The 21,615-nt window shown below is 34.5% G+C and overlaps 1 protein-coding gene across 4 annotated transcripts in view; it reads left to right on the top strand.

Annotated features, from left to right (window-relative positions):
- RBBP8 (RB binding protein 8, endonuclease) overlaps nt 1-21,615 on the top strand; it is a 56,848-nt gene that overhangs the window by 25,602 nt on the left and 9,631 nt on the right. For all 4 annotated transcript variants that reach the window (XM_007434993.3, XM_007434994.4, XM_025171046.2 and 1 more), the window contains 12 exons: nt 900-975; nt 2,132-2,289; nt 4,586-4,687; nt 9,231-9,316; nt 10,219-10,298; nt 10,846-11,680; nt 11,847-11,976; nt 12,281-12,372; nt 13,710-13,824; nt 18,022-18,174; nt 18,415-18,487; nt 19,888-19,984. In XM_007434993.3, the coding sequence (XP_007435055.1) occupies nt 900-975; nt 2,132-2,289; nt 4,586-4,687; nt 9,231-9,316; nt 10,219-10,298; nt 10,846-11,680; nt 11,847-11,976; nt 12,281-12,372; nt 13,710-13,824; nt 18,022-18,174; nt 18,415-18,487; nt 19,888-19,984 (1,997 nt within the window). The remainder of the gene's footprint in view (nt 1-899; nt 976-2,131; nt 2,290-4,585; nt 4,688-9,230; nt 9,317-10,218; nt 10,299-10,845; nt 11,681-11,846; nt 11,977-12,280; nt 12,373-13,709; nt 13,825-18,021; nt 18,175-18,414; nt 18,488-19,887; nt 19,985-21,615) is intronic.

Genomic DNA, 21,615 nt, shown 5'->3' on the forward strand with positions numbered 1-21,615 from the left:
TTGGAGGGAGTTGAAAGTCCGTGTTGCCCAGCGACAGCCCCAAAACATCACTGCTGTATGTAGAGGAGATCTGCATGGAGGAATGGGCCAAAATACCAGCAACAGTGTGTGAAAACCTTGTGAAGACTTACAGAAAACGTTTGACCTCTGTCATTGCCAACAAAGGATATATAACAAAGTATTGAGATGAACTTTTGATATTGACCAAATACTTATTTTCCACCATGATTTGCAAATAAATTCTTTAAAAATCAGACAATGTGATTTTCTGGATTTTTTCCCCCATTTTGTCTCTCATAATTGAGGTATACCTATGATGAAAATTACAGGCCTTTCTCATCTTTTTAAGTGGGAGAACTTGCACAATTGGTGGCTGACTAAATACTTTTTTGCCCCACAGTAAGTGAGGAATTGCACTATTAATGCCATAAATTTTGGAGGATCCATGAAATATAAGTACTTTTCAAAGTTGTTAATATGCTAAGATAAATAATATGGAAAGTTTTTGAGACAAAACACAAAAATGCTTTAGTTGTTGTGGAACTGAATACCAAGAACATTTCATTTAGACTTGATTCAGTGGATAGATTTTGCCCACACATCAATTTTGTATTTAGGTATGGTTTTGCTTCTAATTCTGAACCTATGTGAGTTGAGTTTTCAGCAGTTCTAATTCTTATCATGAAGAAATATTCTGATGTGATGAAAAAAATAAAATAAATGATTTAGTGCCAAATCTTGTAATGAATATAATTAATTTACAAATTGTATGAAATACTCCATGCACATTAGAACATAAGTCTATTCAGTGTTATCTTAATGATTATATATAGGTTTGTGAAAAAGATAGAGGAAGATAAAATAGAACAGAAAATTATAATGCTTTCATTTTATTTCAGTGAATGAAAGAAACAACTTACAGGATGAAAATAAAAAGATTTCAGAAAAGCTTCAGAAGATGCAGCAAAAAATTGAGTAGGTTTGTCTATAAGTATACAAATAAATCTAATAGAAAAAGTTATCTCAGAACAAATGAATCGAGCAAATCACTTGTATATCATACCAAGAAAAATGAATGGATGTATTTATGCAAGTTATTAGTAGTCAAGATCAGGTATAGGCAATTATAAACTTTGTGTGTGTGTGTGCTGGAAATGAGACATGTTAATGCCATAACCAGAACTCCATAACTTGATTAATAGGGGTAAGTATCCCCGCTCAGTGCAACATGAGACCCTCACTTTCTTAAAGGAAGAAATATTTGTTGTAAAGTGTTACTAAGCCCTGCATATTTTTTTTTTAAAAAAACCTCATCTCAGCACTTCATGTTCAAAATGTTCAAAAATCCCCCATTGTTTTCCAGTTGTGAGAGAAATAGGAGTTCTGCAATAAATAAATAAAAATAGAGGTTAGCTCCTTGTTGGGACAATTTCCTTTCCTTTAGTTCAGTCTCTAGTACTGTAGGGTATTAGGATGGATTGGGAACATAGCAATACTAAATTGTATTTACCAGATAAGCTAAGCTTATTTACAATTCTTGTTATGATTAAATGAAGTTGGAAAATGAACTCTTCTCATTTCTAATGACTTTTTTAACACTTGCATTGATTTACAATCTTTTTAAAATTATCATTTATATGCATGCTGTTGCTATTCTTTTTTTTTTTTTTTTTTAACCAGTACAGTATCTCCTGCCAAGTTTCATCAGTTGCTATATGCTTCTTCCAGATGGTTCTCTTTGAAGGCTGCAGAGGCTGAATTGTTTCTCTTTTCTACTTTAACTGCTGTTGTTTTCTGAAGCTCCTTTCCTGATCATTTCCAGCTAGTATGGACTTTTATTCTTTAAATCTTTCTGATTACTTTTGTAAAAAATTCACAGTGCTTTTTCATCCCTCTTTCTCAGTCATCTCTCCAGGCACAGGGCCTTTCTTCCTCCCTAATTTCAGTCCTATTCTGCTACTCTCCTCCTTCCCCCAGTGCAGGGAGGGGCAGAAGAAATGGATAGGGAAGTAACCATTCAATGGTTATTTGATAACAGACTTTCCTTGATTCAGTTTCCAGGAAGATGAGATAATGGGGAAGGTTGATGTATTTAGCCTTTATTTATATTGTTTTTCTATGCTTTTCTTAGGGAGCAAGAGCAATATCTGGAAGGGATTATTCCAGATTCACCAGTTAAGTCAGTGTCACTTTCAATGGTTAATCGAATGCGTCGAAAACGAGAAAATAGGCATGTCCGGTACACAGAACAAAAGTGCACAGATTTGGAAAAGAAGGGAAGAATCCATGGTATAGTTTTTAATAATTCCTTCCCCTAAAGTAGTTGTGAATAATTGTAATTTCAAGAATAACTAGACAGCCCGTGACCTGTTGGATCATCGTTTCAGAAATATTTCATTACCAGATTCCTCAATGCCTTCAACAGTGACAGAACTTCTAATGTACTGCTTTCACTGGAAAAGTTTTTAAAAATTCAGGGAGATATTCAGAGATGTATCTGCCTTGCAAATAGCCCATGTCATTCATATTAAACTGTATAGCACAAACATCAGGAATTGGTCACAAGAAATGTTTTATGACATTTAGTATTATGTCATAAAATGTTTTATGCTAATTTTTATGTCATAATGTTTTATAAAATTTGCCAAATTTCAATTCTGTGGGAGTCATGGGTCCCAGATTTTGGACACATTCTGTAAGTTGCCCCATTTGAGGTACCTTGGTTCAAAAATTGTTGGCCTGTGATGCACCATTTTGCCCAGTTAAAGGTTACAAATGGACCCGAGAGCTTTAGTAGTATATAGATAAAAAGCAATATTAATTGGTGCCCCTTTGTTGCCTGTTAAACCAGATCAATATTGGAACCCCTTGTCCATATTAGCAAATTAATATCTTCAGAAATAGGCATTCAAATTTAAGTAGTTCAGATAAGCAGTATTCAAATGATATTTTCAGTAGTTTAAGCATCTGTATCCTTTAAATAATATGAGTATGTACCTCTTTCTGCCACATAGGAAACAAGTTCTTAATTTTAGCCACTTCCCTTCTTTAAGTATTATGTCACCACCTTGTGGACAATAGAAGGATTTTAATTTTATGATATCCAAGTTTAAATTAGAATAAAAGAAAATGTAAATGCTAAACTAATGTTTAAAATCTTTTTTATATATATACACACACACACACACGCAGAGTATAGCTGTTATTTAAAACTATTGTGATTTCACTCAACTGTAGGCTGTTGCATGAAAAAACATGTTTTAAACATACGAAAGCTTTTAAAACCAAACTATTATTCATACAGATAGAGATGAAGATACAAATTGGAAGTAATAAAAGCATTTCTCTTACTATGTATATAGTTATAATACAAGGTCCAATTTTTGGAATGCTTTCATTTTTTAAACAATATTAATTCAACTCAAATACTTAAAAATATAGCTACGTATCTATTTTATTTTAAAACGATAACTTGGACACATACTGTACATTCAGTATTAGAGCTCTTATGATGTACAACACAATTATCTCTTCACCTTTTAAACTGCATATTTTTCTTCTTTGGGATATTCTAGTTTCTGTTCAAATGTGCTTGTGTATAATTTTGTTTTTTAAATATATAATGGGTTTGGAACAGTTTAGCTTCAGTTTTAAAGAAAAAAAATGTCTATTGTTTTTATGCCCTCCTTCTATTCTTGAAAGCATCTGGTTGGCCATTGACAAAAGCAGAATAGTTATTATATATTAATGTATATTCAAAATTCAGTATTATATAGAAATTTCATTGTATATCACTGTACATACCTGCCTAACTTGGACGTTGCTAAACTACACTAAGCTGGTCTTTGGTCAGTGTCTTTTGTTCAATACCCAGGTCCTCAATCCTTAAATATTCTCTAATTTTTAGGCCTGCATACTTCAAGTGCTTCTAAATAAATGCATTTTTTCCTAGTATTCTGGATAGGGAGTGACTTTTTTAACAACACAGTTTAATGGCTAATCAGAATATGGAAACCAATTAAAATCTACAACCGTCTGCCTACCTCTGACATCTAAAAGCCAGTCAAGACAAAGAGCACCACTCTAATGGAAATCCACAGTGTTCAGATTGTTTCATAGAATTTTCAGTAATTCATACAAAAATCTTTTGTGGGGATTTTGAATAGATAGTTGTATTCCAGTATTTCAGCAATAATGTGTTGAAGCACATAGTGAATTTGTAGCTGATCTGAAATTTGAATCAATAAATCTAGTTCATACTCAGCTGTTTTGCTGACCTATTTACATATAAGAAATGCTTAAACTCTCTCAGAGAAAATGGATTTTGTGCATTCAGGTCTAGTCAGCTTTTATTTATCTGTTTGTTTATTATTTCAATGTCGAGGTGGCCTGACTTCATAGCAGTTCTGGGGAGCTTACAGATAGAAATTGAAAGAAAACAAAATATATTAAGAAGAAAAATAGACAGCTAACCAGAAACCAAAATCAGTTAGAATCAGAGGACATCAGATATTTAAAAATAAACATTTTCTATAAATATTTAAACACAAAATGTGTATTTGATTTGATTTTTTTTTCTTTTTAGAAGTTGGAAATATCCTATCGTCATCCACTCAAAAGCATGTTTCTTCTGAAGAAGAAATATTGGTGGCAGATACATGTGATTCACAGTTGTCCACAGATTCAAGTAAATATAGCCAATTTTAGCATTATATATTTAATAACAAGGAAAGGAATTGTTTTAAAAGAGATCTTCCTATAATATTTTTTTGGTCAGAAAAGAAGCAATAGTTCATTCTTGAACTGTTTCTGAAGAAGCAGATGGAAAACTAAAGCAGTTATATCTTTATATAGGTTAACTATTCTTAGCTTCATTTTTCATCTGCTACCAAGCTTGTCTGTTTTTTTAAAATGAGCATTCAACTGCGTAATATTGGAAGCATGTTATTTTCTGGTATAACTTTTCAGATTTTCTTTTTACAGAATATCAGATGTTCATCAACAATTAATTAATATCAAGTAGACGATTCAAAGCAAATGGGTTAGAAATGCTTTAACATACTGGGTATATTTAATTAACCATTGAGCTATATGGCTTTGCAAAAATAACTAAAGTGTACACTAGCCCTGTCCAAACTAATGCCTTCGACTTTTACTGAAATATAACTACTATAATTCTCAGCCAGAACAACCATGTTGCCAAGCAATTATGACATGCTTTTATATCTGGGGGGTACTAAGTTAGAAAAGACTGCCACAGAAATTTAATATGCACATGTTTTAATGTCAATAAATTCCAGCAAATACAGTGGTACCTCGGGTCACGAACGCTTCTGTTCATGACCAATTCGGGTCACGAACAGCCCCGTTCGCAAAATTTTGCTTCCGTCCGTGAACTCTGCATCGGGTGACAAACAGGATCCGCGGCCATTTTCCCTGCCGTGACACGTGGTTGTGGCTTTCTGTAGGGAGGGGGACTCTCCCTCCAAGCAATAACCGCCGCCCCACATGCCAGAACTCGCTTCGAGCAAAGTTAGCGTTCTCTCTCTTCGTACTGTACTGTACTGTATTTTGTTTCATATTTTTGTGGTTTTAAAAAAAAAATACATATGGTTCAGAATGGATTAACCGTAATTACATTGAACCTTATGGGAAAATTTGATTCGGGACGCGACCAAAATCGGTTGGCGACCAAATTCGGAGGGGTCAGAATGGATTAACCGTATTTACATTGAACCTTATGGGGAAATTTGATTCGGGTCGCGACCAATTCGGGTTGCGACCAGGGTCACAGAACGAATTAAGTTCGTGACCCGAGGTACCACTGTACTATTCTGTTGTAGCTGAATTTTGGCTAAGAAATTTTATTATAAGTTAAAATTTAAAATTTTAGGTTCTGTCTAGGTAGTAATAAAAAGTTTCACAATGTTTCTAATAGTTTTTTAGACTTGTGTTAGAACACTATTCAGTTAGTTTTGTTTTTTGACACTCAGAAAATTTGGTATAGACATGTTACAAGAATATACATCCTTGGTTGAGTTGGAAATTTGCAACAGAACTTGTGGTGAGTGTAATCTTGACAATAGGGTCAGATTACAGCTACTCAGTCAAGTCTTTAATATGAGCCGTGAATTATTTCAAGATCACTTTCTTCTAGATGTCCTAGAAGGCTTCAAGAAGGAATAAAGAACCTCAGCAGGTTATTGCATCAGCAAAGCAACGTGCAACAATCAAAAGCCTGAATATTTTTTTCCTGCCCCCTTTAATCTGTGTTTTTCTATCTTCTTATGCTTGTATATTTATTTTAGTTCTTTGTTTTTAGTACTTTGGAAACCAGCTTGGCTGAAAAACAGGAGGTAGCTTTAACAAATACCGATTTCTTTGGTCAGTCACTTAAGGTCATCCTCTTGGTGATTTTTGCTTAGCAAGGAGATTGATGGCATTCTTATAAAGCTTTTTTTTTATGCTTTTCAAGTTCTTCAATTCACTTTACAAACAGTATTCAAAATACATATTTTTGTAAGAGTTCTGGTAATGATTCCTTTAATGTTTACTTTTTAATATCTATTATCAAAGGAACAATTCCTGTAATGCATGCATGCACATGCACGCACACACACAAACACATATATACACATACATACATACATACATCACACATGCCCATGATGCTGTTCCCTTTTATAGTGAGTAATGTTGTTCAAAGTCCAGAAAAGAAGTAAGAAATAAGGAACTAAAGCTATGCAGTAAGAGAAAAGGAAAGGAACTGGGGGAGATGGGTGGCATAAATTTAATAAATAAATAAATCTAGTTGACCACATATCTTTTCACTTTGTTCCCTTTCTTCAATGTCCATTTTTCCCCAGGTCACATTTGACACTGCTAAGAAATAGTCTATCCATATTCAGAACCTCTCATCATCTTTGTATCCTTTACTAATTCTCTCAGTACTTCATCAGAAACAATCAAATCAATCATGCTTTTAGATTTAAATTCTTTCCTTTGCCATAAATAAGCTTATATTGCATATTTGATACAGAGCATTTTTTAAACAGGTATTCCCCAACAATCCCCATTCTCTTTCATTCTTGGGTCTCTGAATAGCTGAATCATTTTTCTGTACTCTCTTGTCTCATTCCTGTCGTTTGTTTATGGCTGCTAACATAATTTTTCTTATTGGATGACATACAATCAGAACCTTGCACAATTTTTATCAAAAGTCATCTCTGATTCTTTCATTGTCACCATTCCATGGAATGGAAACCAATCATCGCCAATCTGTGGATTAGTACTTTTGTACTCACCCACAATAATCTTTATTATATCATTCTATACTTTATAACATATGTTTTAGTCCTTTCATTCTTAATTAAACTTACACATGCTTGTATGCATTCATACATTCAGTTCCACTCCACATCTGTACTTCCCTGCATGTATTACTATATTCAGCTCCATTCTACAGGATCAGACCACTTTCATTCAGATCTATTACATATTTGTCATTTCTCTTAGTTTCACCAACATGCCACATCCTATTTTTATCTATAAATGTATAGATATATCCTAAATATAGACTGCCAAAAATTTGAAAAATATGTGCGTGTTGACAGCAATAATAAGAGAATATTATATAGTCATACAAATGATTTTCAATGTTGACATGACATTATGAACTCTGTACAGTAGATCATATAATCAGTCAGAGTAGAGCAAAAATCTTGACCTAATGAGCCACAAAAAAAAAAAAAAGAAGCTTCCTATTTATGACAACTAGTTTTGTATGTCTAATGAAAGCAAATCAGGTTAAAGGCTAAAAGAAAGATAGAACTGAATCTGACACTTTGTATGTCCATCAAAAAGAGAAAATTAAAAGTGTGTTAATTGCTTTCTACCAGGACTGGTAAAATTGAAAAATGCTTTGGACTGCTCATTACTCATTGATCCTATAATACACACTATAATTAGTAAGAGGGGATTTAGCCATGCCTCCTGCATGGATGCAAAGCCCTAAGTAGCCAAAGAGACGTCGTTTCTGAATCAGACTGATTAACAAAGGGAATATTCCAGAGTTCAATAGCTTAAAAATGGCTTGGCACAAGATTGTACCAATCTAACCAGTAGAATTTTTTCTTCTTTCAATAGGAGGTGCAAAACCTGAGGACCAAGGGCTGTATGTAGCCCATGAAAGACTTGGTGATGGCCACCACAGACACTGAAAATTGTTACAAATTGTATTTTTTAATGATCTGATGCTTCACAAATCTAGATAGTGCTTCTTTATCGGGAGAGGACGTTTTATGGTTTCATATAGGATGCCACATAGCCCCCAAATTGATCAGACAAGGTCAGATAGCTTCTGGGATTTTTAAAAGTATGTTGCTTTAGATTTAAATAGTATCAACGGTGTCTAACATTTCTTGAGCAGAGCATTTGAAAACTAAGATTAAAACTGAAATACACACATGCGTACACATTTTGTATGTATAGTAGCATTTATGTTATTGATGTGCTAATATCAGCTATGATATTGTCATCTTTAGATTTGGGGTTATTTTTCAGACCCAATTAAAAGTGGATTTTGTTGTTGTTGAAATCTTTAAGGGCATTCATAACTTAGGACAAGGTAACCTAAAGATTTTCTCCATATATATTTGCCTTGATTCTGAGATAATTTTTGGAAGCACTTTCCCAAGCGTCCACAGAAGTGTGCTGATGTGTGGTGGCTTTTGCTGTGGCTGCAGAATTGCCTAACCCCACCTTGTGAGGCTTATTTGACAATTGCTTGTGAATTATTTCAATGCTTTCTGTTTCTGTTTTCATCCTCTTTGTTTTTGGATTGCTTTATACTTTTATTGATACTTTCATTTTTAATGAATTTTAATTTATTTCTTGTATTTATTAGCCCCCAAACTTTGTTACAGGTGTTATCAAAGTGGTTAATAATTAATACGAAAATAAATCCAAACAGGAGCCTTTGATCAAACATGTGCTATTTGAGTGCATGAATTAAAATAATAGTTGTACAATACCTTTCTATTTTATCAAGAATTCAACAGTCTTCTCTTGAAAATAATCCATCTCAGAGAAAAGATATTCTTAATTCATCAGACACATTATATGAAGCTCTTTTAAATCTTAATTCAGTCTGAAAAAGATTGTGAAGACCATTACCAAGAAAGGACAAATATTTATTTTATGTATTTTTTTGCTGATTTCCATTGGTGCAGGCAAAGAAATGAAAGGAGAATGTCCCAATTCAGTCCAATTTAATTTGAAGGCAGTTGTTGCAGAAACACTTGAATGTGATGGGCATGTAAGTACTATTTTTATGATCTCTCATAAAGTCTATTTGAGAGATTAATCCGCATAGGGAAGCGTATCATTCCTTTTCCTTATTTCACCTAATGACTTACAGAAACATATCACCAGCTGTTAAGCGTAAGTTACAATGCCTTCTTCTGATTTTTTCCCAAAAAGCTAAATGAGAATATAGATTCTGAAAATTGAAGTCTACCTGTAAATTTTCATTATTCCAAGTAAAACAATTACATCATTCCTGCATCTGCATAAAATTTTTAAGAAAATCAAAGGACCTTTTGGCCTCAGTTTGCTGGAAAGCAAACTATTAGAAATAAGCATGAAGGAATTGATACCAATCTTTTTGCACTGCCATATGCATTTATGAATAAATATAACTATTATAAATTATAAATATAACTAATAAAAATAACTATTCATTGTTTGACAGTGATTCCTTAGTTTAGGTTTGGAACATAATTCATTTTTTAAAAACCATGCACGTAGTATAAAGAATCCTGTGCTCTCAGAACCAGGTTTTAGCAGGTATATTCTTAAGAAGGCTAGGAAGCTAAGGAACAGTTAGGTATCATGTGCAGTTCACTCACCTTTTCAATATTCCAGGTTCTATATGTACTTGATGCCCCCTTTTCCATCCAACAAATCTCACTGAGAATTTAACTTTTTAAAAAGAACTCTATACATGTACGCCTAATAATTCTGTGCTTGGTACACTCTTTCTATATGGGATGGTTGTCCTCTTCCACCAAGCACACAGTTTGTTGATTTGGTCTTAGATCATAAATTGATAATAATATTCTGTGTTCACTAAGTGAATAAGTATATTTGAGGCTTATTAGAAAATTATATCATGCAATATTAGAATCATTTCTGAAATCATATATTTTTGTTCCATAGGAATCTTACAGCAAACCACTTGGAGTTACCAGAAAACAATTGATTCAAGGATGTTATAAAAGTAATAGCGACAATTTGGAGTGAGTCTTCCTTTTTTTTTTTTAAAGAATGGAAGGATCACATTCTCCCACATATTTATTGATACCTTAAGATTGTCTTTGGATATTTTTCTGTAGATATGTTAGCCTGTAAAATGTGGTGAGTGGATGGCTACTTGGAACATATTATTCTCAAAGACAGTACAGTATCTGGTTTTAAAAATTTTAAATTTTAAAAATTCCTTTCCTGGAGCAGATTGCTTTATATATTTTCCTAGTATTGTTAATGTGTCTTTAACAGCTTTTTATGATTTCCTAAGTAATATCTGTTGTTCAGTTTGTGAGTTTGTAGTATTATATTATAAATTTTAATTCTTACTCATAAATGCTCATACATTTCAAAGATTTTAACTTTTTAAAATGTAATCAGCCCAAATAACTTTTTTGTGGGAACATGATATAAATAATATATATAACAAAATCATTAAAAGTGCTTGCAAGCAAATGACTGTTGTTGTTTTGTAATTTCTGTTAGTATTTTGTAATTTCCTTTAACATTTATTTATTTATAAAATTTAACTCTGTTCAGATTTTCAGACCCATCTGAGGATCCTTCCCCACCTACAACATGGGGTTCCAAGATACCTTCTCCTGTGTTCGGGGCAGCTGGCAATGTTAAAAGCAGCTTAGGCCTAAGCATAAGTCTCTCCCCGTCTGTTTTAGCAGCAGAGAGAAAATCAAATCTGAAAAACAGCCCCATCAACAATTTTTCCCTTTCAAGATCTGAGAAAGTAAGATCAAAATCTGAAGATGTTCCTTTTGTGAGCCTTGGGACTGAAATAATAACAGTTATCAATCAAGCTCCAACTGGTAGGCAAATGGCTTTGAAACAGAATACAGAGGAGCCCATAACATGTGTGACCAACACGCATCTGGATAAAGATGACATCATCAAGAGTGGCTTCCTTCTTGCATCACAGAAACTGTTAGGAAGCAGATGTTCTAAAAGGAAAAAAATTGATGAGAAGAGCAGCCATGTAATCCGCTGTGAAAAAGAAAATGCTTTCCCATCCTATGCAGATATTTCTGCTATTGCCAGAGATAACACAACTGATAAACCTTTAGATCTTTCTGATCGCTTTTCTGGTTTTCACTGTGAAAAAATAAGTACCGAGAGCTCCAAGATAAAATTGAGGCAGGCAACTCTCCATGATGTTTTTCAACCACTAGTGAAAGATTCTTCCTCTAAAATCACCAACAGTAATTATTTAATGAACAAAGATTCACAAGAGAATCCCTCCATACAAGAAGCAATCCTGAAATCCCTTAGCAAAGTGCCCCCAGTGAAAGAACATGAAGTAAAAATAAAAGAGGAAATTGCTAATTTTTCTAATCCACCTTTGTCAGATGATGAAGATAGGAAAGTAAGTATGTGATTAAGGCTTTTATCTATAATATACCATCATCTGTAGCCTGAGTTTCTTGAGAAACTGAATTTACTTTTACTGAAAGTAAACTGAAAGTAAACTGAATTTACTCTGTACTGAAAATTAGTGCAGAAGTTGTTTAAATTCTTAATTATTTCGATAGGAGGTTGCTGGTGATCATGAACCAATAAATAAGAGAATAAGATCAGGACATGGAATGGGTGAACCGGCATCAGTACTTCAGCCAAATCCTTGCAGAGTGACAAAAATCACAGAGCTCGACAATGAACAAGGTATCTTTTTATTCATTAATTTATAAATGAGTAGGACTATCACAGTGCCTTGAGTCTAACCTCTTTGCTGGTATTACTATAACCTAAACATGCTTCCAGTTACAGATCTTTCCATGCTATCTTTGTTCATGGGATCTTCTCTTAATTTACTGTTTGCGTACTCTTTTTTAAAGCTTGCCATGTTTATGATACCTAAAGGGTATAATTATTACAGGCTAGAATTTGTATTTTATATTTGATTATGTGTGGAATTTTGTTACTATAGAACAGTCATTACACTTAAACGTTCTGTTTTCTTTTCAAGATAAAACATCTTTGGAAAATGTGCAATGGAGTATAGATCCAGGAGCTGACCTTTCCCAATACAAAATGGACGTTACTCTGATTGACACAAAAGTAAGCAATTTTAAAGCTTTGCTCATTAAACTCACTGAACAAACTAAATTGTTGATCTATTAAGACTGAAATAAAACAGCTGTATCATTTTCTTTCTTGAAAGTAAATTTTAGACTATAAATTTAAATATAAATATAAAATTATATACATTTAATCACTGATATTGCAAAGATTTACAGCTAATCCCTAAATGAAACTTTTTTTACATTGAAACAGTCCTCCTTGTACAATCCATGTAGGGGACTGTTGTTTCATGTTATCAAAATTTCTAAACTCATGTAATGATTACCTACCAAGAAAATTATATTCCAATTTCTCGTGCAAAAAGTTTTCCCTAAGTCTATCTTCTTTCCCTGAATATATCTTCTCTGTCCTCACCAAAAGTATTATAATCCATTAAAAATATCAAAAACTTTGGGAATATATCTTTAGAAACACTGATATTTTAGAAGCCTTCCTTAAAAGTTTTCATTTATTATCTGCTTGTGACATTTATATGATAAATTTAATGTTAGGAACTCCTTGTTTTAGAGAACTGTATGAAGAATTTTCTTTGCTCTGATCTGCCACTGGTAATGTCATCTTTAACTTAAAAAAAATTAAAGTAATATCCAAGCAGGTTTTTGGTAGCAAGCTTTTGCACATCTGTCTTGTTCAGATATATATGCAACCCTAATCAGGCTCTGGAAGGTTTACAATCATGTTAAAAATACTTTGACTTTGTAAATGAGAAGAGATACTTCAAAATGCAGTTCAGTCAACTGCAGATAGGCACAAATTGAACTGTATATAAGTACATAGTATAACTATGAATAAATATTCAAGACATAAGCCTAAAGCAGAGAAGTTCAGAATTTAACTCAAACTTTATTTTGTATAATGAAATTGACCAAAATATGGGCTGGTATTACTCCTTTGTTTTTCTGCTTCTTTGAATCTCCATGAAAATATAATTCCATTCCTGTATCAGTTCTAAACATAACCAACATAATTCTTTTCACGTATGGAAGTGCTCAATGCAGTGTATTTGCTAGAAGCCCCAAATCATGTTCATACTTGTTTAAAATGTGAGATACTATATGCATTTCCAGGCTTTGTTGTGGAGGATTTGATCAGACATTATGCAATTCATGAGTGGATGAGGTTGCTTATGTATAAGGCACCTCCAAAATACTTGGGGTTGTTCTAGAATCTAAAAAGATGATACACAGTCTAATATTTATTTTTAAAATGTTGATATAAATTTATTGAACACTTATAGAAATTATAATTACACTTTAGGTAGTGATATTTTAATTGTGTCTATCATAATTGTCTTTAATTTTGTTAATTGAAAGGAAGGAACTCAAACAAGAATTGCATCAGAGACCCTGGACATGGACTATACATGTATCAGTGACAGTATTCTATTAGGAATTAAAAAACAAGGACAGAAAGAAGTAAGCAGTCCAAGTAAGTTTATTTTTGTTTATCATAATCTGTTATCATTTTTATTATTCAGATAATTGATGCATTAAGATGCTATATCATCTCAGTGTACCTCTTCCTTATGTGGCTATATGACCCTACTCCAAAAATGCATCAAGATAGCAATTGCATCAGGATCATATTAATAGGGGATGATCGTAGTGCATGAAAGGAAAGATGAAAGGATGCATGAAAAGAGTTAAGCCAGGAAGACTGCAGGGAAACGAGAAAAGCCTCCAGTCCAAAAGCAAGCAGCTTAGCAGCAATCCCAGGAAGAGACAGGAATGGCAACCTTTGGAGCAACCCTTCAACAGGCAAGACTAGCTGAGACAGAACAAAAGGGTTGGGGGAGGAACCTGACCAGTGTCTACAAAGAAGCAACTGAAGCAAACTGACTGCATGCAACAGCCAGGTGGAGTTCCATAAACCAGCTCCAGGAAGAGAGGACCATGAATGCTGGGGGAAGAGAGATGAGAAGCCATATACCTCAAGTATATGGAGTAAAAAGGTAAATGGAGTGTGGCTGGCTACAAGAGCTGAAGATATGGGGAAATAGGAAAAACTCAGAATGCTAGGAAATAATCAAGATAGGAAAATATAGAGCTAAGAATGTAGGCATGAGAAAATAGACATAGAACACAGAAATAGAAGTTCATAGATTAAATAAGATAAAAGTAGTTGCACAAAACCTATAGCAATAGGAAGACCCTAGATTAATATAGACAGTAAGAAAATAAGTAGGAAATAAACAGAAATCTAGAGATATCTTTACAATAAGGAATAGGATAATTACCAACCTTTTAATTTGGTATAATAAAACAGCCCCTAGTGGGGCAAAAACATGCAAAAATTGCAGGACTCAGATTCTTCTATTCCTTTATTTTTATTTATTGATTGATTTTACTTTTTTATAATTGCATTGCTATGGTTGTTGAGCTTTTAGGCAGTTAGATATAAAAAATAAAACAAAAAACAGTTAAAATCACTCTTAAACTAGTTCAAGGTTAATTCCTTTCCTAACTGAATGAATGCAATGAACAACTGAATGCAAAGTTTGAAGGCTGAAGGTAACTCCTAATGTAGTCTCCTCTCTTATGCCCCAAAAAAAAGGTCTAAGAAAATGAGCTTCCTCAAGAGGGATTCTCTTGCTGACTTTAATAGCATATAGGTTCAGAGCCTAATCTATTTATGGCTTTAAAAAGTAAAACCAGAAATTGTGCTAGACAGTTGACAATCAATGTATGTCTTTCAATAAGGGCATAGAAGTAGTCCTCGCTTACCGACCACTCATTCAGTGACCATTTGAAACTGTGACGGCACTAAACAATTGGTACTTATGACCAGTCCTTGAAGTTCTGGCTGTCCCACAACCCCCACAGTCACGTGATCGCGATTCAGGCACTTTACATCCTTCCCTGCCGGCTTCCCACAAGCAAAGTCAATGGGGAAGCTGGCAGGAAAGGTCACAAGTCACTCTGGTAAGTCTCCCCAGCCTCCCTGCACTCACACTGCGCCATCCATTCCTTGGCCTTGCATACAGCCTGCGCCAGGCCTCCCCTGCCTCTCCCCTCCCGGCACCCCCACACTCCTTACCTGGGGCTACCACTGCTTTCTACTTAATGACCTGCACATCTTGGGGTTATGACAGCAACCAGGATTGCCAGGATTGTTGTCGCTAAGCGATTTGGTCATGTGATATCACACTTTATGACCGCATCGCTTAGCGACTCTAATCCAGATCCCAATTGCCGTACCTGTAATATGCTCTCAGTATCATGCACTCTTAACAGTAAAGGAACAAGCAGTCAAGAAATATGCTACAGAATAGCACTTGGTAGAACAGCCATGAATGCCTTACAAAAGATACTCAAATGCTGCAATGTGTCTATACCTACAAAGATCAGAATAGTGCAAACAATGGTATTCCCTGTGACACTCTATGGAAACAAAAACTGGACTTTGAAGAAGCAGGATAGGAAGAGCATTGATGCTTTTGAACCTTGGTGTTGAAGAAGACTACTGAGAATACTATGGACAGCCAAGAAAACAAACAAATGGATCATCAAACAAATCAACCCAGAGCTCTCACTAGAGGCACAAATAACCAGGCTCAAATATCACACTTTGGACATGTTTTGTGAAGACCTAGTTCTTAGAGAAGGCTTTAATGCTGGAAAAGGTGGAAGGAAAGAAAAGGGGACAGCTGGTAGCAAGATAGAGGGACTCAGTTACAGTGGCAACGAGTACACAGTTGGAAGACCTGAAAGAGCGGGTTAGGGACAGATCATCATGGAGAAAATCTATGTGGTCTCTAAGAGTCGACAACGACTGCAGAATTAAGAATTGCTCAAAACTGGAAATTTCTAGATAACCTATCATGAATAATTGCCAAGGTAAAGTATGGTCAAGCGCTTTTATGGAAAAAAGTTACAGAATAATAACTCTTCTGTTGATAAATTAAATGTTAGATGTAGCCTATGGTTATCTTGTATTCTTGTTTCTTCATGCCTTACAGAATATTAAAAGGAGTGGGGGATTCAGCTGGTTCATCTTCTTCAACCCCATGGATTAATTTGGGTAATGGTCCAAAGAATCAACTACTTCCTTGAAGTTGGGCTAAGGAACAATAGAATCATATCATCAGTATACTGATGGCACTTTATTCCAGAGCTCTGGGTGCCCCTCTAGCAGTTTCATGTAGATATTGAACACTGTAGGAGACAATAGTAATCACAGTATAGGTATTAATAGTAGTCACCCAACACTATTTGTCTGAATATGGTCTGACAGAAAAGACCAGAATCACTGCAAATTATTGTCTCCAGGGTCCTCCATCTAGCAGTCCAAAAGGATCCTTGATCAATGATATCAAAACCTGCTGAATTTCCAAAAGAACTAGTAGAGCCTATCTAATTTCCAGTGTAAATCATCTATCAAGGCAACTAAATGATCTCAATCACATATCCTGCCCAAAACCTTGAATTAACCAGGTCTAGCTAATCAATATCCTTCAACTGTATCTGGTATTGAAAGGTCAGAACATTCTCTGTTACCTTAGTCAGAAATGGTACGTTTGAGAATGGCAATATTTTTCTAGCTATTCTTAGTTAAGGGACAGATTTATTTAATAATACTTTTTTGTGCTTCCTCCTTCAGGCATATAACATCCCACTTGTAAAGAAGCATTTATTGCTTCCCTTAACTATGGGTCCAGTTCTCCCCAGGTCAATTTAATCAGCCAGAGGCAGGAGTCAAATAAGCAGATCTAGTCCATACCAGACTGGTGTTTGCTATTGTTAAATATTAATGCTCTGCTCTAGCATATTTCAGTGAATTTCATATCACTGAAATTCAAGTGATATGTCTGAACAATTTTATGTGCAAGAAAAATTACAAACTGCTCACTGCAAGTCGCTGATTGCTCCAGCCCCATTCCTTAGCATCTTGGTTGAGGTGTATTAAAAAGTAGCGTCAAACTAATTATGCAAATATAGTGGAGGCAGGGAAGTAAACATTCTTTATTACCACAGCCATCACTGATTCAAATGAGTTTCAGTTGTTACGCAATGGAATTTACTATGATTTCCTCGATTGTGCTGATTCCGCCTTTTAATATTGCATTTTAAATGGAATTATTTATTACATATTGTATTATTATTTATTACAAATTGTATTAAGTTTATTATCATTTACACTCTTTTGTTTATGCTTTTTAATGATTTCCAGTAAGCATCTTTGGACTAGTAAATTAGTAAATAATCTCATAGAGCTCCTAATGCATAGTCCTGGAAAATCAACAATATTTATGAATCTCACAAAAGCTTGGATTTTCACAAAAACATTAGCTTTGTTTTATGTGTATATGAGAGAATAATATACCTACATCGTTTTCTTTTGCATGTAGTCTGATGACATTAGATGTGATTAAAATATTTTACATGCTTAATAAAGTAATAGAATTAAACCAATAGTTAAAACCATCCCTTTAAAGCAATGCCAGGAGTCTCCTAGAAACTAATACATAACTTTCACCTACCTTTTTAAATGGGAAAAATCAGATGGGAAAGCTAAGTAGACATGATTTTGCTGTGTTTATGTCCTACTAAAAGCTAACATCTTTAAGTGTTATGGGCGCAGACGGTCAATATTATTGTTAGTAATTATTGTTACTTGTATTTGTAGAAGGAGAAAAAAGAGAAAAGGATACCTTAGCAGAAATATTTGATCAGACATCTTATGAAGAATATGAATCCTATTTAGAAGATGACAATCTTCCAGAATGTGACCATAAGAATTCTTCTGAGGAAGATGGAAAAGAAAAAAGAAGCATACAAAGTATTTACTTGTTATTAGATTTGTAATTCACCGTCCGTGGCTGAAGACAAATAACTGCTTTATTTTGAATGCACATAAAAGTATTGTCTTCAAAATCTAGCTTTGTATTCAGAGAAAATTTATTCATTGTTACAAATGCTTATAAATCTACGGTTTTCTGTAGCCATATTTCTTCAGTTAGATTTAAATTACATGATGTTCTTTCCAGCATTGTTTATGGCATAATCTATATATTTTCAGAGGAAGGAGACAAACAAAATAAAATGAGGCAGAAGGCTTTTGTGGATGATCCTGCTTTTAAAAGTGATGAAAGGTATTTACTTGTAAAAATTACCATCTATGGAGTTAAGTTTCCTCAGAATATAAATCTTAGTTACATTTTCCCCACAAATGATAACATAGCAAAATTAAAAGTTTAGTCTGAAAGAATTTAATCAGCTTTGAAAATATTCCTAAAAATATAAATTAAATGGAAAAAATACAAAGTATTTTGATAGATTTCACATGAATAAAATCTCTTTCTGTCTCTCTAAGTACATGCCCATATCTTTATTTAATTATATGTTAGTCCATAAGGAAATCAGTAAGAATATAATACAAAAAGTAAATGGACCCTTTTTATCATTTAAGTTTCTGTAGATTTGTCCATGACTCTAGGCAGGCCTGCACAACGTGTGGCCCACTGGCCACGCGGTCTGCCAAGCAGCCTTGTGTAGCCTGCTGGCATTTTTTAAAAACAAAACAAAATCACCACCACCAGGAAGGATCCACCTTCACTGCTGCCACCACCCCAAAAAACACACTGCTGAGTGCCTCCAACACCTTCAAGCCTCACTAATGCCACAGCTCCATTGCTGCTGCCACTCTGCTAACCACCAAACAGCTGATTGGCATGCCAGCTATTTTCTTACAGCCTGCAATTATTTTTAATTTATCAATGTGGTCCTTTCCCCCCTACAAGTTGTGCCGGTCTCCTCTAATGTATACTTAGAAAATTGAGAAAGGTTGATGGACACCATTAAAATGGTGAGAGAATTCTCGTCATTCTTGACACTTGCTTGACATAAATACCCAGAAAGTTTCCAGAAAGGCAAACTAATAAAGGCAAGTTCAAGTAGCTGAAGTCAACTCAGAGATGTGGTCTGTATTCAGAAACCCCAACCAGTTCTTTGAATTAATTGTTATGCAACGGAAAGTGAAATTGATGAGGTTAAAGAACTGCCTAATTTGAATACAAAACAGAGATTGTATAAGCCCAACAGTTGAACCTTTCTCTTGCTCAGGATGCCCCATAGAGCGTCTCTAACAGGCTCTTATTTGATCCATCTTCTCAGCACATAAGATCCAATCACTTACTATATTTTTCCTTTGGAATTTCTTTTCCCTAAAGTACATATTCAGTAGTCTGCCTATTTTTGGCTAATATAGTGAAGTCATTTTGATATCAGGAGAATTTTAGTAATAATTCTCGCGGTCTCTTTTTTCCTTTTTTCTTTTCATCAATTTTGTGATAGCAACACACACACACACACATGTATAAAACTGGAAAAATATTCAGAAATACTGTTAACTGTAAGAGTGTTTTCATGATTCTTTATTTTGTATATTTATAACTAGGGACAAAATCAAATTTTGACAGCAATGGAACAGCTTGTGCAATTTTTTTAACAGTAGAAAGTTTAGACCTTTGTCATTTCTCTGCTTACGTTACAGAACAAACCTTGTATTGGGTTTTCCTCACATTGAAGTAGTGCGGAAAAAAGAAGAAAGAAGAAAATTACCTGGCCACACTTGTAAAGAATGTGAAATAGTAAGTATACAGTGGGTCTTGTATACTGTTTTTTTATTATTCACTTATACCCTAATTTTCAAATGCAAATAAATGTGTGGTATTACTAAGGAATTGGTACATGAATGAAATTTTCATTGAACCATACTTTTGAATGTTAACCTGTCTGCATCTGTGAATTGTCCTGAATATAGTCAGAATAAATTTGAAGTACTGTGCCTAGTTCTTAGTCACATATTTTGAAAATGATGTAGATAAAACTGACTTGTGACTGGAGGAAGGTAGCCAAAAATGGTGAGGGATTAAAACAAGTCCTATGGAGAAATGTGAAAAACTAAGCATATTCGCATTGACTTATAAACCATGAATTCTTTCTTAGAATGGGTTTGCATGTCACATTAAATCAAAAATAAATGAGCCACATTATGGGCTTAGTATAATGTGGGAATAGTTAAGGGGAGTGATATGATAACTATCCAAAGAACAATTACAGTAGTACCTCGGTTCACGAACGCTTCTGTTCACGAACAATTCGGTTCACGAACAGCTCCGTTCGCAAAATTTTGCCTCCGTTTGCGAATGCCAGATCGGGTTACGAACAGGATCCACGGCCATTTTCCCTCCCGTGACACGTGGTCGCGGCTTCCTGTAGGGAGGGGGACTCTCCCTCCAAGCAGTAACCGCCTCCCCACCCGCCTTCCTGTCCTCCACACCAGAAGTCGCGTCGAGCAAGGTTAGCTTTCTCTCTCTTCATACTGTTCTTTGTGTCATATTTTTGCGGTTTAAAAAAAAAAACACCATATGGTTCAGAACGGATTAACTGTAATTACACTGAACCTTATGGGGAAATTTGATTCAGGACGCGATCAAAAATCGGGTCGCGACCAAATTCGGAGGGGTCAGAACAGATTAACCATATTTACATTGAACCTTATGGGAAAATTTGATTCAGTTCATGACCAATTCGGTTCGCGACCAGAGTCACAGAACGAATTAAGTTCGTGAACCGAGGTACCACTGTATATATAAGGTAGGAAACAACCAGCCTGTGTAAATAAACCATCAACAGGAGTTTTTGCCAGTTTTTAGGAACATATTACTAAATTCTGTCAAGGAATTGACCATGAAAGATTCTTGTGAATGTTCCCAATAACAGAAGATTCTTCAATTTCCTTTTCTGATTTCTTACACCACTGCTATAGTTCCCTTGTTTTTACCTTCAGAAGCCCTTGAGCACTCTCAGAATTGTGCAAGTTAAGAGTGACTGTGCATGTAATAATTACACCATTTCATTATTGGGAGAACATGATATATGAAAAATGGATATACTGCTATTCTCATCTAAGTACATTTGCTTCCATGACTGCATGAAATAATATGATGTCAATTACTTCCATGTGTGGTGTGAGAGTACATGAAATTCATTTATTAATATTCTATATAATTTGTGGTAAGCTCACATAGCAGTGTTATACTGCATAGTGTCTTTCAAAAATGCAGTGGAGATTCCATTGTAAATGTTTATTTCATTCATCCTAAAAAAACCTCATCAATATATTTCTGAAATGGCATCTTTAAAATGAGGAACTCATTTTAGCAAATAAGATTGTTGCTAGTGTTTTCCGTTTAACGCACAACATTATTTGCAGCCC

Source organism: Python bivittatus, unplaced genomic scaffold (assembly GCF_059951505.1).
Source record: "Python bivittatus isolate LINGU-HERP-01145 unplaced genomic scaffold, Pbiv_v1 ctg000840_np1212, whole genome shotgun sequence".
Classification (NCBI taxonomy): Eukaryota; Metazoa; Chordata; class Lepidosauria; order Squamata; family Pythonidae; genus Python; species Python bivittatus.